Source organism: Ochotona princeps, chromosome 20 (genome assembly GCF_030435755.1).
Source record: "Ochotona princeps isolate mOchPri1 chromosome 20, mOchPri1.hap1, whole genome shotgun sequence".
In the NCBI taxonomy this organism is placed as follows: domain Eukaryota; kingdom Metazoa; phylum Chordata; class Mammalia; order Lagomorpha; family Ochotonidae; genus Ochotona; species Ochotona princeps.
Window position 1 is genome coordinate 23,306,647 of NC_080851.1, and position 15,429 is coordinate 23,322,075.

General features: G+C 41.5%; 1 protein-coding gene across 4 annotated transcripts in view; it reads left to right on the forward strand.

Annotated features, from left to right (window-relative positions):
* NT5C3A (5'-nucleotidase, cytosolic IIIA) overlaps nt 1-14,171 on the forward strand; it is a 37,981-nt gene extending 23,810 nt beyond the window's left edge. For all 4 annotated transcript variants that reach the window (XM_004582381.3, XM_058677971.1, XM_012926110.2 and 1 more), the window contains 8 exons: nt 3,787-3,885; nt 5,142-5,211; nt 7,703-7,749; nt 8,858-8,943; nt 9,824-9,913; nt 11,649-11,811; nt 13,204-13,404; nt 13,854-14,171. In XM_004582381.3, coding sequence (XP_004582438.1) covers nt 3,787-3,885; nt 5,142-5,211; nt 7,703-7,749; nt 8,858-8,943; nt 9,824-9,913; nt 11,649-11,811; nt 13,204-13,404; nt 13,854-13,955 — 858 coding nt within the window. In that variant the 3' untranslated portion in view covers nt 13,956-14,171. The remainder of the gene's footprint in view (nt 1-3,786; nt 3,886-5,141; nt 5,212-7,702; nt 7,750-8,857; nt 8,944-9,823; nt 9,914-11,648; nt 11,812-13,203; nt 13,405-13,853) is intronic.
* The last annotated feature ends 1,258 nt before the right edge of the window (nt 14,172-15,429 follow it).

Sequence of the window (15,429 nt, forward strand, 5' to 3'; positions counted from 1 at the left end):
TATGTTAAAAAAATGGAAGTTGGGCCCGGCGGCGTGGCCTAGTGGCTAAAGTCCTCGCCTTGAGTGCCCCGGGATCCCATATGGGCACCGGTTCTTTTTTTTTTTTTTTTTTTTTATATATAATCCATTTTATTGTATTGTTGTTGACAATCTTTACATAGTTAACTATAGTTGAAGGAAAATCAAGAAAGAGAAGGAAAAAAAAAAAAAAAAAAGGTTCAGGGGGATAGGGAGGTGGGCAATGCTATTATGTCCATATTGTTTCCATCATGTATCTGAGGTAAAAGGGGGTTTTGAGGGAGAAGCCCCACCCGGTTTCCCGCCCACCCCAAGTCCCATATGTGGGGCATGCTCTGAGATATGTGCTCAAGTGGAGTTAATAGTTCTCCAGTTATGAGTCACTGCCAGTTTCGCTCGATGAGGTGGTCCACTGATTGATAAAAATAAATAAATCTTAAGAAAAAGAACAGAGATGAATGCATATAAATACACTCAAATATATTAAAAGCATATATTTGTCTTTACTTAAAATATGAATTTTACTAACTGTTCATCCTAAATTATACTAATTGTTAGGTTTTATACTTTAGCTTAAAAAGGATAATTCTGGAACCAGCCTTGTGGCACAATGGATTAAACTGGCACTTGCAATGCCAGCATGCCATCCCAGCTGCTCTATTTCCATCTGTCTCCCTACTAATGCACCTGCGGGACAGCTGAACTTGGCCTGAGTAGTTAGGCCTCTGCCATGCACATGGGAGACCCAGATGCAGTTACAGGCCCCTGGCTTCCTCTGGCTCAGCCCACAGCCACCTGGGAAGTACTGGTGAACTAAAGATTTGTCTGTTTCTCCCCTTCTCCACCACAGTGTCTTTCAAACACATGCATATCAAGGTGTTTTAAATACAAACTTAGCATTACATATATAGAGAGGTGTATTTATTTATTTGAAAGGCAGAGTTACAGAGAGGAGGAGACAGAGAGAAAGCAATCTACGATCCATTGGTTCAGTCCCTGAATTGCCTACAATGTCCATGGCTGGACCAAAGTCAGGAGCCAGAAGCTTCATCAGGCTCTGGCACATGGGTTCAGTGGCCCAAGCACTTGAGCCGTCTTCTGGAACTTGAACAAGAATGTTGGCATTGCAGGCAGTGACTTAACAACTATATACCACATATGCTTGCAGTGAGGGAATCTCAACTGAGTTTTAACTGTGGTTATGTAACAAGGTGGAGTAATCCAACACGGGGGGAGGGTGTGGGGAGGGGTGGGGGGTATCCCAGTACCTATGAAACTGTGTCACATAATACAATGTAATTAAATAAAATTTTAAAAAAAAGGAAATGCAATAAGGTGGAGCAATCCAGCATGGGGGGAGGGTTTGGGGAGGGGTGGGGGGGAATCCCAGTGCATATAAAAATGTGCCACATAATGCAATGTAATTAATAAAAAATAAATTAATTAAAAAAACAACTATATACCACAATACCAGCCCCAACATTATATGTTTATAATAATGTAAATATCATGAGACTTTGAAGTTGTCATCTCATCCTTGAGGTTAAGATGATCGTTAGTCTGAGACACCATTGACTGATAAGATCAAGCCAGAAATTTGGTGACTGTCATGAAGACACTCATTTTTGTTTTGTCCCGATATATCTACCAGCTAATATGAAGCACTCTAATATTTTTGAGTTGTGAGTAAAATGACATACCTTTGAAATCTACTTCTTTTAAAATTTTTGCTTTTGAATACGTGTGTAAACTAATGCGTTCATTTCGTCTGTGCAAGCAACATGTTAAAGATTAGTCAGAATGAATGTGTTTTAGGCCTTTCCATCTCTACTGTGGATTGTGACTAGGCTTCAGTCAGCTGACATACTCTGACACCTTTCAGGGAGACTTCCCACCTTGTCCAGCATCTTACATTCTGGCCTTAAAAATGTTTGCTTTCTTCTTACCACAAATAATGGAAAATTTTAAACCCTTATTTATTTTCCATAAAATCCTATCATTATCAAATTGAAAAGTCTTCAGATAATTCCAGAACATAAAATTTGTCCTTCCCATTTGAAGCATTAAAATGGGTACCACTCAGCCAGGTCTCATTTTGTCCCAGGGAACTGTGGGAGGAAGGGGCTGACAGGGCTGTGAGATGAATTTCCTTGCGCTCCTGCATCGGGCTGCCCCATGCTCTTCTGTTCTGATCTTCCCCCAGCACAGTGCATAGGAACGTATTTGATTCTGTCTCGTAGGCTGCTTTTTAACGTATCTCAGTCAAATGCTCCATATGTCATTTCTGAGAAGCATCTCTCATATACTCCATTCCATTGTTGGGTATTAAAGCAGTGACGTGTACAACTCCCCATAAGGGTCATTTATTATTCCCCACACTTACATCCCCTCGCTGCTGAATTCTCTGCAGAAACTAGCTGCTGTTTCATGTTATAGTCAGTTGTTCACAATAGTGCTATTGGAGCGTTCACCACTTACCTCCCTGAAAACAAATGCTTCTGTTTTGCCAAGAAGTAGAACGACCAGTCCCTCCCAGCCACTGATTGTCTTAGAATAAACCAATTTTCTCCTTGGCCTCGCAAAATTCAGCCTGCCTTGAAGTAGTCTTGGTACTGTTTGCCATTATCTGAAACTTGAGAGTGTAATTTTGTTTTCTTGTGAATACGGACTTGGTGACAAACATCCTGTTTTCACAATAGTGGGTTAGTGACTGAGTCAAGCACATAATGATTATTGTGCATCTGCTAGTAAGGCTGAGGCAAGAACAAAATTTGCTTCTCGGAAGGTGAATTCAGTTTGCTTCTACTCTTTTGGATTAGGAACAAGAAACAGTACTTAACATTCAATTGTTGCACAGGCCTAAAATCTTCATAAACCAGCTTGCTGACAGCCAAAGCACAGGTGTGCTAATACTTTTTAATGGGTCTCTTAATTTTAAATAAATCTATTGTAAGATTTATACCAGTGTCACTGAGTTATTTGTGGTCCAATACAATAAAACATAGCGGTGGGTCTGGCATGATAGCCTAGTGGCAAAATCCTCACTTTGCATGCCCCAGGATCCCATATGGCTACTAGTTCATGTTCCAGCTGCTCCACTTCCAATCCAGCTCCCTGCTTGTAACCTGGGAAAGTAGTGGAGGATGTCCCAAAGGTTTGGGACCCTGCACTCATACGGGACCTGGAAGAAGCTCCTAGTTCTAGCTTCAGATTTATTTGCTTATTTGAAAGGCAGAATTATAGAGAGATCTTTGACCTGCTGCTTACTGCCCCAGTGGTACTACTGCAAGGCCTGGGACATAGGGAAGCCAGGAGCCTGGAACTCCATCTGGGTCTTCCACATGGCTTGCAGGGACCCAAGAACATTGGCCGTTTTCTACAGTTTACCAGGTGCGTTAGCAGTGAGCTGGGTCAGAAGTGGACTAGCCAGGACTTGGACCAGTGCTCTTATGAGATTCTACTGTCACAAGCAGCAGCTTCATTTACTGAGCCACAGTGCTGGCCCCCAGCGTTGTTTTTAAAGTCAGAAAAATTATGATTTCTTATAAAGTAAATGACTCACACATGTAGTTTTATCTTACTCTCCGATGGAAACCATTGATGCACTTTAAAATATTTTGTATGTATAATGGTCATTTATATGTTGGTTTACTTTTTAAAAACAATGCCTCAGTGTCTTTGTATCTTTAAATAATATAAGCTTGTGTTCAGCATGGAGGGACTCTGATGAAAGAGGAATTAAAATGATTGCTTCTTTTTGCTTTTTAGATGCCTGAATTCCAGAAAGATTCAGTTCGCATCAAGAACCCTCAAAGAGTAGAAGAAATTATCTGTGGTCTTATCAAAGGAGGAGCTGCCAAACTTCAGGTACATAGTTATTAACAAGCCTTTATTATCAATCCCCCTTTAAAAAGATTCATTTATTTATTTGAAGATCAGAATTAAAGAGACGGGGGTAGGGGAGAGGAGAGATCTTCCATCTGCTGGCTCATTCCCCAAATGGCGACAATAGCTGGGCTGGACCAGGCTGAAGCCAAGAGATTCTTCTGAGTTTCTCATGTGGGAATCAGGGACTTCAGCACTTGGGCCATCTTATGCTGCTTTTCCTAGGTCATTAGCAGGGAGCTGAATTGGACGTGGAGTAGTTGGGACGGGACCTGGCACCCTTATATAGGATCCCGGTGTCACAGGCAGCAGCTTTACCTACTGTGCCACCATGCTGGTCCCCAACATGTTACGTTCAAAGTTCAAGGAAACTCATTCCGCTCCTGTTTTGAAACAAATCCCCCCTCCCAAAAAAATGTTATTTAAAAAAATATACACTTTCAATTAATAGTTGTTTGAAGTAAAATGTGAACCATAACTAAAGAATAATTGAATTTAAAGTTTCTTTTTTCAAGGGAAGTTTTAAATGCACGTAAAACCAACAAGTTGCATATTCAGTAAAGAAATCTTTCCTCTCGGGGTCTTTGAGTTCCCCCTTCTTGATGCAACACAGGAGATGTCCACCTTTAGTATCTTTAATAAATCTTGCCTGCACACTGAAATTGTCCACATGAAAAGTCTTGTTTTATGTAAGGCAAGAACCAAGGTCACCTTTTGTCTTTCATCTAAAAAAAAATTTCTATTGTGAAACATTTATGAAAAATTAGTATTTAACTAACTTACTCTGCTATGGAGCTGGTATTTTGTTTCCACCATCATTCATGCGTTGGTATATTGGACCTTAAGTAAACAGGTTAGAGCCAGCCTAAAGCAGTGTCACTAACACATAATGTCATGTAATTAAATTGCTTCCGCTGCACGTTTGTACATTGACGAAGTCGGCTAGGATTATGCCTTACTTTATTTCTAGAGAGAATAACTTGCCATCATAAATTGCCATATTGATTAATCAGGTCTTATTTGGCGACTTTAGAGTACATAAGAAATCACCTTGTGATAAAGGGCATGCCCAGGGCTTCTTAGAAGAGCAGCATTGTGATGATAGCCTACGGTGGGGACATGTGGACCCCGCCCAAGGCTGTGCCTGGAGAGCCCGCCGTGTGCCTTTGCGTGGCAGGTATACAAACTGTGGCCATGGTGGCTGTGTCTCCATAATCTCTTTCTTCCTTTTCCTGCAGATAATAACTGACTTTGACATGACACTAAGTAGATTCTCTTACCAAGGGAGAAGATGCCCAACCTGTCACAGTAAGTGTGATATGTTTAAACAAATTCTTGGAAATAAGTATTTTTTTTAAGATTTATTTATTTTTATTGCAAAGTCAGATATACGGAGAGGAGAGACAGAGAGGAAGATCTTCCGTCCGATGATTCACTCCCCAAGTGAGCGCAAAGGCTGGTGCTGTGCCAATCCGGAGCTGGGAACCAGGAACCTCTTCCAGGTCTCCCACGCGGGTGCAGTGTCCCAATACATTGGGCCGTCCTCGACTGCTTTCCCAGGCCACAAGCAGGGAGCTGGATGGGAAGTGGAGCTGCCAGGACTAGAACCGGTGCCCATATGGGATCCTGGTGCGTTCAAGGCGAGGACTTTAGCCGCTAGGCCATGCCGACCAGCCCAGAAATAAAGTATTTTAAGATTCTTTGGCTTCTGTCACCTGTAAGATGCCTGGGTTTTGTTTTGTTTTGTTTTGTTTTGTTTTGTTTTGTTTTGTTTTGTTTTTAATTCTTGTGGGGTATGGAAAGTGTGGGGACCTGCTTTTTCTTGCCATCTTTTGAGGACTTATTTTTTCATGTGTCGTATATTTGGTTGTTTCATGAAGAGTTCCAGTAGCAAAAGAAACAGACTTCTAAACTATTTCTAACCAAATGTTTGTCCATTTGTCAAGGAATATTTAAATGAATTTTATACTTTGTGCCACCCTAAAAAAATATGTATCAAATACTCTTGTTTCTGGGAAGATTGCCAGATTTGGGGATACTATGTTTATAAGGGAAATTAAAAGGAGACTGTTGGAGCTGACATTGTGGTGCAGTGAGCCAAGCCACTGTCTGCAATGCTGGCATCCTATGTGAGCACCAGTTCAAGCCTTGGTTGCACAGTTTCTGATCTGCCTCCCTGCTAAGGTGCCTGGAAAAGCACTGGAAGATGACCCAATGCTTGGACCCTTTGTCTCCCTTCCAGCCCATGTTGTAGACCTGAACAGAGTTCCAGGTTCCTGGTTTCATCCTGGCCCAACCCAGGCTGTGGGTGGACATCTGGGAAATGAACCACTCTGAGCTGGAATGCTGACATTATAAGCAGCTCTTAACCCCATGACATCATAGCATTGACCCCAGTAATTTGTATTTACTGATAAATATATGTGAGCCCAGCATGGAGGCTAAAGTCCTCATCTTGCACATGTCAGGATCTCATATGGGTGCTGGTTTGTATCCTGGCTACTCCATTTCCCTTCCAGCTCACTGCTTGTGGCCTGGGAAAGCAGTAGAGGACAGCCAGAAGCCTTGGGACCCTGCACCCATGTGGGAGACCAGATAGAAGCTCCTGGCTCCTGGCTTTGGATTGGCTCAGCTTCGGCTATTACAGCCACTTGGGGAGTGAAGCAGCAGATGGAAGATCTTTCTCTCTGTCTCCTCTTCTCTGTAGATCTGTCTTTCCAATAAAAAATAAAAATCTAAATAAATAAAATGTGAAAATTAAAAAAAAAAAAAAAAGAACTGGTAAATATCTCCATATCCTTTTCCTTGGAGAACCAACCCCCGCCCCCAGAAAAGGTCTATTTACCTAACCATTGGTCCCTAAGCTCAACGTAAAATTATTTATAGCAAAACTTGGAAGCAATCTAAAAAGTTTTTCACTGCAGCAATGGCATAAGTTCTGTCCTGCCCACCTGCCAGAGACTATGCAGTCCTTATGACTGATTTGGAGAGGGGCCGGTGTGGTGAAATAGCAGCGTAGCTCCCTGCCTGCGGCACCGGCACCCCGAGTGGGTGCTGTCTCGTGCCCCACGCTCCTCTTCTGATCTAGCTCTCTGTTTATGGACTTAGAAAGCAGTGGAGGGCCTGGCGGCATGGCCTAGTGGCTAAAGTCCTCGCCTTGAACGCCCTTGGATCCCATATGGGTGCCCCTTCTAATCCCGGCAGCTCCACTTCCCATCCAGCTCCCTGCCCGTGGCCTGGGAAAGCAGTCGAGGACGGCCCAATGCATTGGGACCCTGCACCCGCGTGGGAGACCTGGAGGAGGTTCCTGGCTTCGGATCGACGCAGCACCAGTCCGTTGCGGCTCACTTGGGGAGTGAATCATCGGACGGAAGATCTTCCTCTCTGTCTCTCCTCTCTGTATATCTGACTTTGTAATAAAATAAATAAATCTTTAGAAAAAAAAAAAAAGCAGTGGAAGATGGTTCATGGACCTCCGTGCTCACGTGGGAGACCTATAGTTCTTATACCCATTGAATTAAAAATGGAGACGGAGATGTAAAGCCAGTCCACAACTTAGAGTCCACGAAGGCAACAAACTTGTGATGTAAGTGAGCACAGGAAGAGGCTGCATCTCAGACTTTGAGACTGTTAGTTTCTCTGCTACTGTCTACATCACTGAGACCAAAAGTTGCCAACAGCTTGTCCTTTAGAAAGTACCCTTGTTCTTTAGAAAGTAAATGGAAAGCAGCAAGTTGCTCCTGCTAGCAATGGGATTAATCACAGTGTTTTCTTTCACTATTTTTTTTTCTCTCTTTAGATGTCATTGATAACTGTAGGCTGGTTACGGATGAATGTCAAAAAAAGGTAAACACGAACAGTACTCCCAGTCCCTTAAAGACTTGATTATCCTGTATTTCTGAGAATTTCTTCAGGATTATTTACACAAACCAGAATGTATGCCAAGTGCTTACAGTCACGCCTGGCACAGAGTAGGCACTCAAATAACATTCTGTCATTTTCCTTCTTGGAACTTGCCATGGCTGTGATCTGTCTGAACCTGTGGGATTCCTGGCCAGGAATCTGTGCTGCTCCTCACCCCTGCCCAGTACTTGGACATGGAAAGGGCTGTCACTGTGCTCCCTGCTTCCCAAATTGTCTCCAGCAAAATTTGCGATAGGTGCTCCATCAATATTTGTCCAAGGACTTTTTTTTTTTTTTTTTTTGAGGAAAAAAAGGGTCACTTTTGAACAACAAACCTTATTTAAAATGGTTATAAAAATGTTTTGATTTCCTTATATTAGCCAGAGAATTTTTTTTTTTAAGGTTTTGGTTTTGTAAGTTTTGCTCTCTTAGATGCAAGAAATTGTTTCAGCATTCTGGTCAAGTGTCTGTTCTAGCTTAATAAAAACTCAAAATGTGAATCAAATTCACTTCTTTTATATGAGAACCAGAAGCCTTTTTGTAATGATAATTACTGAGAATACAAAGATAAAAATTACCATTATATTTGCTTAATTTGTTACTTAATTATGTTTGCAAAAACTAAGACTTGGAGCGGGCATGTGGCATAATAGGTAAAGCTGCCCCCTGTGGTGCAGGCATGCACTTCTGACCCACCTCCCTGCCTGTGTACCTGGGGAATCAACAGGGCAAAGCCCAAGTGCTTGGGCTCACCCATCTGCATGGGAGACCTGGAAGAAGCTCCCGGTACTGGCTTCAGCCTGGCCCACCTCCAGCTTTTGCAGTCATTTGGGAAAATAAACCAGCAGTTAGTTAGAAGATCTCTTTGTACTTTTGCCTTCTAAATAAATAAATCTTTAAAAGAGTCAACGCAGGTCTCTTTAATCTCTCCATCAATTCAGTTATAATCTTTACCTATAAAGCATATCTAGAAAATACTTTTTGTTTTGCTGTATGTAACTAAGCAGATCAGTTTGTAATCTTCATGATTCATTTATTTGCTTTTTTCTAGTTGTTGCAACTGAAGGAAAAATATTATTCTATTGAGGTTGATCCTGATCTTACTGTAGAACAGAAGTACCCTTATATGGTAGAATGGTAAGTGGGTGTTGAGTAGTAGAGGGTTAAAAAACTAATAAAACAAGATTGCTATACAACTGATGTATTAAATACAAATAGACTCATAAGTTATAGCAGCGAATTAAATATTAGAAAATAAACTACAATTCTCAAACAGTCTGAAGTCTGTTTTCCTTAATTCACAATGAAGTTAGTGCCCCTTAATTAAAACAGGAATTTAGGATGTAGAGTTTGAGCTTAGTTGGACCAAGCAGATGACTTCATTGCCAGGACATATATATACTCTGGTGTTATCTGAACCAAAATGCAGCTTCTTCAGAAGGTGACACCATCAATGGAGAGAATGAACCACACTGGGCGACAGAAACAGAGGCAGACAGGAGGGGCAGTGGGAATGTTTGAGAGCATTTTTAGGGGCCAGGTGAAAAGTTTAGGGAAAGGAGGAGCTGTTTGCATGGTTGTAAAAAGGCGAGAGAGATTCAATACGCTTATGCCGAGATGCTGTAATCACAGTTGTTTTTACATAATGATAAAGCCAGTCACTCTGAATACAATACTACACACTAAGCTCTTTCTCTCTTGCTCATGAGCAGCCTCTTCTGTACTTGGATATGTCATGAAAATAATGTTTTCATTTTGGTTCTTATTGCAGTCAGAGAAATAAGTACGCTTCAAGTTGGATTGAATTCTCATTTTTAGAACAGCGGGAGCATGCATATCACATTTTGAGATGCTTTGAAAGTATTTCATGAGAAGTGAAGTTAAATCCAAACCTGGGGAAGGAAACTCATTTCCTTATAAAGAATGCTATATAATAAAGATGGTTGCTTTAATATGAGAGTTTTAACTGATATTGTTTCTCCACTCCCCACGCCCCCACTGTGCTCATAAACTCCAGGTATACTAAATCGCACGGTTTGCTCGTTGAACAAGGGATACCAAGAGACAAACTTAGAGAAATCGTGGCCGAATCTGATGTTATGCTTAAGTAAGTTTCTAGTTTTTGTTGTTGTTTTCTGCAGAATTGGTGTGTTTTATATGGTTCAGTTTTGTCTTTTTTAGCTAAAATAATATTCCATATCTGAAATGTGCCACCTGTCACAAAACGGAGAGTGATGAGGCACACAATTTAGAACATGATAGGTCTTGGCGTGGGTCGTAAGAACTCACTGAGATTTAAGTATTAAGTTATACTTCCTGTCTCCAGAATAAAAAATGTGAAAACCAACAATTTATGAAACCAGAGCCATTTGAGAATTTTTTTAACAAAATACTTTTGAATTTTTAAGATTTATTTTTTATTTGAAAATCAGAGAGGAAGAGACAAGAAGACAGAGCGTTTCCATGCACTACCCGCTGCCCACATACCACTGCAGCCAGGGCTGAGCCATTCTGGCTCTCCCGTGTGAGCATCAGGGAACCAGCCACCTGAGCATTCCCGGACACCCCAGAGGACACATTAGCAACAGATTGACATTGGAGGCAGGGACTGGACTTGAACCCACACACACTGTCAGGGGCTGTGGAGATCCCAAACTGCATCTTGCCTGCTGTGCCAAACTCCCACCCTAAAAAAAATGTTTTGAAAGACATGCAGTATGAATGCTTATAGATCAATTGGAAGAAGTTTTAGCCAAGTACCTTATTTCTAAGTCTACATGAATCTACTTTTTGAATTCTCAGACTTTGCAAACTATTTCCAGAAAAGATGAACATGTTGTAATCCATACTTAGAATGTTTATTATGTCTGAATTATACATGAAAAGCTTTGGTCTTATGTTCAATACAGTTGAATATCAACATTTTGAACTCATTAGGCATCTATGATGAAGTGGGTTTTTTTGTTTGTTTTTTTTATTTATTTATTTATTTTTGGATGATGCTTTATTGTAAGGTGATTACTAATGAAGAGAAAAACACTAAATTGTCCAAACATCTCATTCCTTTGTAAGCTTAAAGATTTATTTTTATTACAAAGTCAGATATACACAGAGGAGGAGAGACAGAGAGGAAGATCTTCCTTCCGATGATTGACTCCCCAAGTGAGCCGCAACGGGCCAATGCGCGCCGATCCGAAGCCAGGAACCTGGAACCTCTTCCAGGTCTCCCACGCGGGTGCAGTGTCCCAATGCATTGGGCCATCCTCGACTGCTTTCCCAGGCCACAAGCAGGGAGCTGGATGGGAAGTGGAGCTGCCAGGATTAGAACCGGCGCCCATATGGGATCGCGGTGTGTTTAAGGCGAGGACTTTAGCCGCTAGGCCACGCCGCCGGGCCCAGAAGCAGTTTTGTTTAACCTGTAGTCCAGAAAGAGTAAAAAGGGAAGAACAGGGTGTCAGAGCTTCAAAGGGACAGACACCAGAGGTCAAGGGGCTGCAGGGAAGCTCCTCTGGCCGGAGAGATGAGCCAGCTATCAGGCCAGCGTTGTTGCAGCTCGCCCCAAAGTCATTTGTCAAGACAGATTTAATCCTCTGTTTTCAGGAGGAGTTCTAGGCCACAGGCTTCTATCCAAACTGTCGGTGATTCTAAGAACATCTGAGTTTGCACGTGTAACTGTGGCTTGCTTAAGTAGCATGCTAGACCATCAGGAACAGGATTTTTGGATCACATTCTGAAACCAGAATTATCAGTGAGTCATAGAATTAGGTAGAGATAAATTGTTTTTAAATCTGATAAATGAAAGGAGAAATACTCTAACGATAGTTTGCTTCTCCATCTTGCAGGGAAGGCTATGAGGATTTCTTTGACAAGCTCAAACAACACAAGATCCCTGTGTTCATATTTTCGGCTGGCATTGGAGATGTATTAGAGGAAGTTATCCGTCAGGCTGGTGTTTACCATCCAAATGTGAAAGTCGTGTCCAACTTCATGGATTTTGATGAGAATGTAAGAATATCAAATCATTCTTCAGCATTATACTTTAAAAATGTTTTTTATTTTCTTTTTAATATTGTCTACATATGCTAGAGAAGGATGAATGAACACACATGTGGGCTTCTGACTAGGGTGGGGGCAGAATTAACTTGTAAAATCTAAAAATGCTTAAGTCATGTAAAAAAGATTTATTCCTCCATAATGCCTGTTCATTACACTAGGTCAAGTTGATTATTGCAAACATTTGGAGAGTCAACCAGCAGGTGGAAGATTTTTTTTTTTAAGATTTATTTTTTATTTTCATTACAAAGTCGGATACACAGAGAGGAGGAGAGACAGAGAGGAAGATCTTCTGTCCGATGGTTCACTCCCCAAGTGAGCGCAACGGCCGGTGCTGTTCCAATCCAGAGCCAGGAACTTCTTCCGGGTCTCCCATGTGGGCACAGAGTACCAAGGCTTTAGACTGTCCTTGACTGCTTTCCCAGGCCACAAGCAGGGAGCTGGATGGGAAGTGGAGCGGCCGGGATTAGAACCGGCGCCCATATGGGATCCTGGCATGTTCAAGGTGAGGACTTTAGCCGCTAGGCCACGCCGCCGGGCCCCAGATGGAAGATTCTTTCTCTCTGTCTGTCTCTGTCTCTCTCTCACCTTCCCCTCTCTATGTTATTCTGCTTTCCAAATAATTTTTCCTAGTTGTTGTTTGAGAAAGAAAAAGCATGCTCACACCTACTGGTTCATCTCCCAAATACCTGCAATAACTGGGGCTGGACCAGGGCTGAAGCTGGGGGCCAAAAAGTCAGTCCCCGACTTGGGTGTCCAGGACCCAGTTACTAGAACCGTTGATGCTGGTTTCCAAGTCTGCAATAGCAGATGATAGAATCAGGAGCTACAGAAAGGAATCATACACGTGTACCCCACTGGGCACCTCAGGTGTCTTAACTGGCATCCCAACCACAAGGCTAAATACATGCCCCTGTATCCGTATTTTAAAATAATATACCTTTCTTAAATGTCAATTCCTCAAGCTATAGGCTAATATTAAAATTAGTGAAACTTCATACTGAAGACTTAACACTCATAGATGGGAAGAAACTGAGATGTATCATTTGATTAACAATAGTTTACGAAATAAATCAAATGGGATATTTTAATTAGGAACAAAATGGAAAATGAACAGGGAATTTTCACCTGATGTTTTACTGTTTTAAATAGTTGCTACAGAACAATTCTCAGAACCCGTTTTAACTATGATTGTGATGAACTTCAGGTCTTTGAGATTTCTGGTTTCAAAGACAGATTTACAAATACCATGAAATACTAGTGACTATTAAGAACTCCAAAATATGAAAATCCACCAAACAGAATTCAAAACTTACTATTTTAAAACATTTACATTCTTAATAGGGTGTACTCAAAGGGTTTAAAGGAGAACTAATTCACGTATTTAACAAGCATGATGGTGCCTTGAAGAATACAGAATATTTTAATCAACTTAAAGATAATAGCAACATAATTCTGCTGGGAGACTCCCAAGGAGACTTAAGAATGGCAGATGGAGTAGCCAACGTTGAAAACATCCTGAAAATTGGATATCTAAACGATAGAGTAAGTATAAAGTTCTATAACTTAATTTTTTTAAAGAAAGGATTAGGATACTTTCTAGGTCATTGCTGCCAGAGGTGCCTGAGAAAGTAGCTGTTTTACCCCTTCATCTAGGTGACATCCAAATGCATTGATAGCATGCGTGCATGCTACAGGTTCATGGGAAGGGAGAGTGCAGCTGTTAAAGGCTAGCCACCCCCTGCTCATGGGAATCAGAAATATCTACAGATATGACCGGGTGTTCCTCACACCAAGTCACCCCTTTGAGAATCACTGAGCTGGAGAGAAATCACTGGGCAAGAAAAGCTACCGTGCAGAAAAATTTGTGAATCCATGAGTTTCAAAGGTTTAAAAGTATTTTTTTTAACCTCTCAAAGGCTTAAGATTCACAGCAATGTTACTTGCTTTTGCTCCTCATGTATTGACTTCATGTTTGTTCTTCTACTCATCAGGTGGATGAGCTTTTAGAAAAGTACATGGACTCTTACGATATTGTTTTAGTAAAAGAGGAATCACTGGAGTTAGCCAACTCTATTTTACAGAAGATTCTGTAAGCCAGCGTTCTACAAGAAGACCTCTGTCGTGGGTGCAGTCGATGCAAGAGCTGCTGATCCGTCCGTCTCACTCCAAGACTCGTGTTCATGATGTGTTCTTGCTCTTGAAGTGTCCCCTTCTATCTGAAGTATTGCTCAGACCCATTGAAACCATCGACTAGAAAAACCCTTATCTCCATCTTCTCAATACACTCCTTATCATACATATATATATTTTTAAATAAATAAAAAAAGAAGAAGTCTTAAGGCCCAAATTAGAAAAATAATTCCCTGATTTTCCAAAGTTACTTTTGTCATTCAGTGTTATCTGGCAGTTTTTGAAGAGTCTTTTTTACACCAGGAAAGTTTGTAGAAATTTAAAATGTTTTACGCAGTGATGAAATGATGTGCATGATTTTAATATTGTCATTTTTGTAATTTGGGGAAAGTTCTGCTGATACTGTCACCGTCTCCGCAGTCGTGTGCTGATTGGTTATGTGGGCTTGGGAAAAATCAATATTTACCAGAAAAGGTTGCATGTCATATTTGAAAAAAAAAAACTTGTCTCCACTTGTCACTAATCAGTACAAAATGTTCTCTATTAGGGCACTGATAATAAACATGAAAAGCTTTTGTATTTCTGTTCTCATCATCCAATGAGTGTTTATTGAGCACCTGCAGAGGTTAGTTCTTTCCACCTTCTGTCCTTCCTTGATAGGTGAACTCCAAGGTCCTTGTCATGGTGGCTCTTTAGAGTAAATATTCTCAAAATTCTTGTACCATCAGGCCAAGCTTAAGATGTTTGTCGGGGAAATTTAATCTGCTCTTCAGAAAAGACTGAGGCCTGTAAACTGTATTTCCCTAGTTAAAAACATCAGTAGGGCCCGGCGCGATAGCAAAGTAGTTAAAGTCCTCACCTTGAACATGCTGGGATCCCATATAGTTGCCGGTTCTAATCCCAGCAGCACCACTTCCCATCCAGTTCCCTCCCTGTGACCTGGGAAAGCAGTAGAGGACGGACGGCCCAAAGCTTTGGGACCCCACATCCGTGTGGGAGACCCAGAAGAAGCTCCTGGCTCCTGGCTTTGGATTGGCTAGCTCCAGCTGTTGTTGGCCACTTGGGGAGTGAACCATTGGATGGAAGATCTTCCTCTCTATCTTTCCTCCTCTCTGTGTGTCTACCTTTCCAATAAAAACAAATCTTTGCCAAAAAGATCAGTAAAACAGAATGTTCTACTGTAAGTGTACATGTTTCAGAAACAGCTACAGGCAGGAGACAGTATGGCTGGGTCTGGTGGTGGCTGGAACTGAGTAATGCCAAGTTAGGAGCCAACATTTTACCCTACAGTCCGGCTTCCTGCTGCTGCTCCATAATAGGTTTTTGCACATTTAGAATTGCCACTGTGATGCATCTGACCATGACTTTAATCCTTAAACTCAGTTGTTGTGGGCAACTAATTTGTTTGCTTGTGGCACCTGAGCTGTGATCCACTCA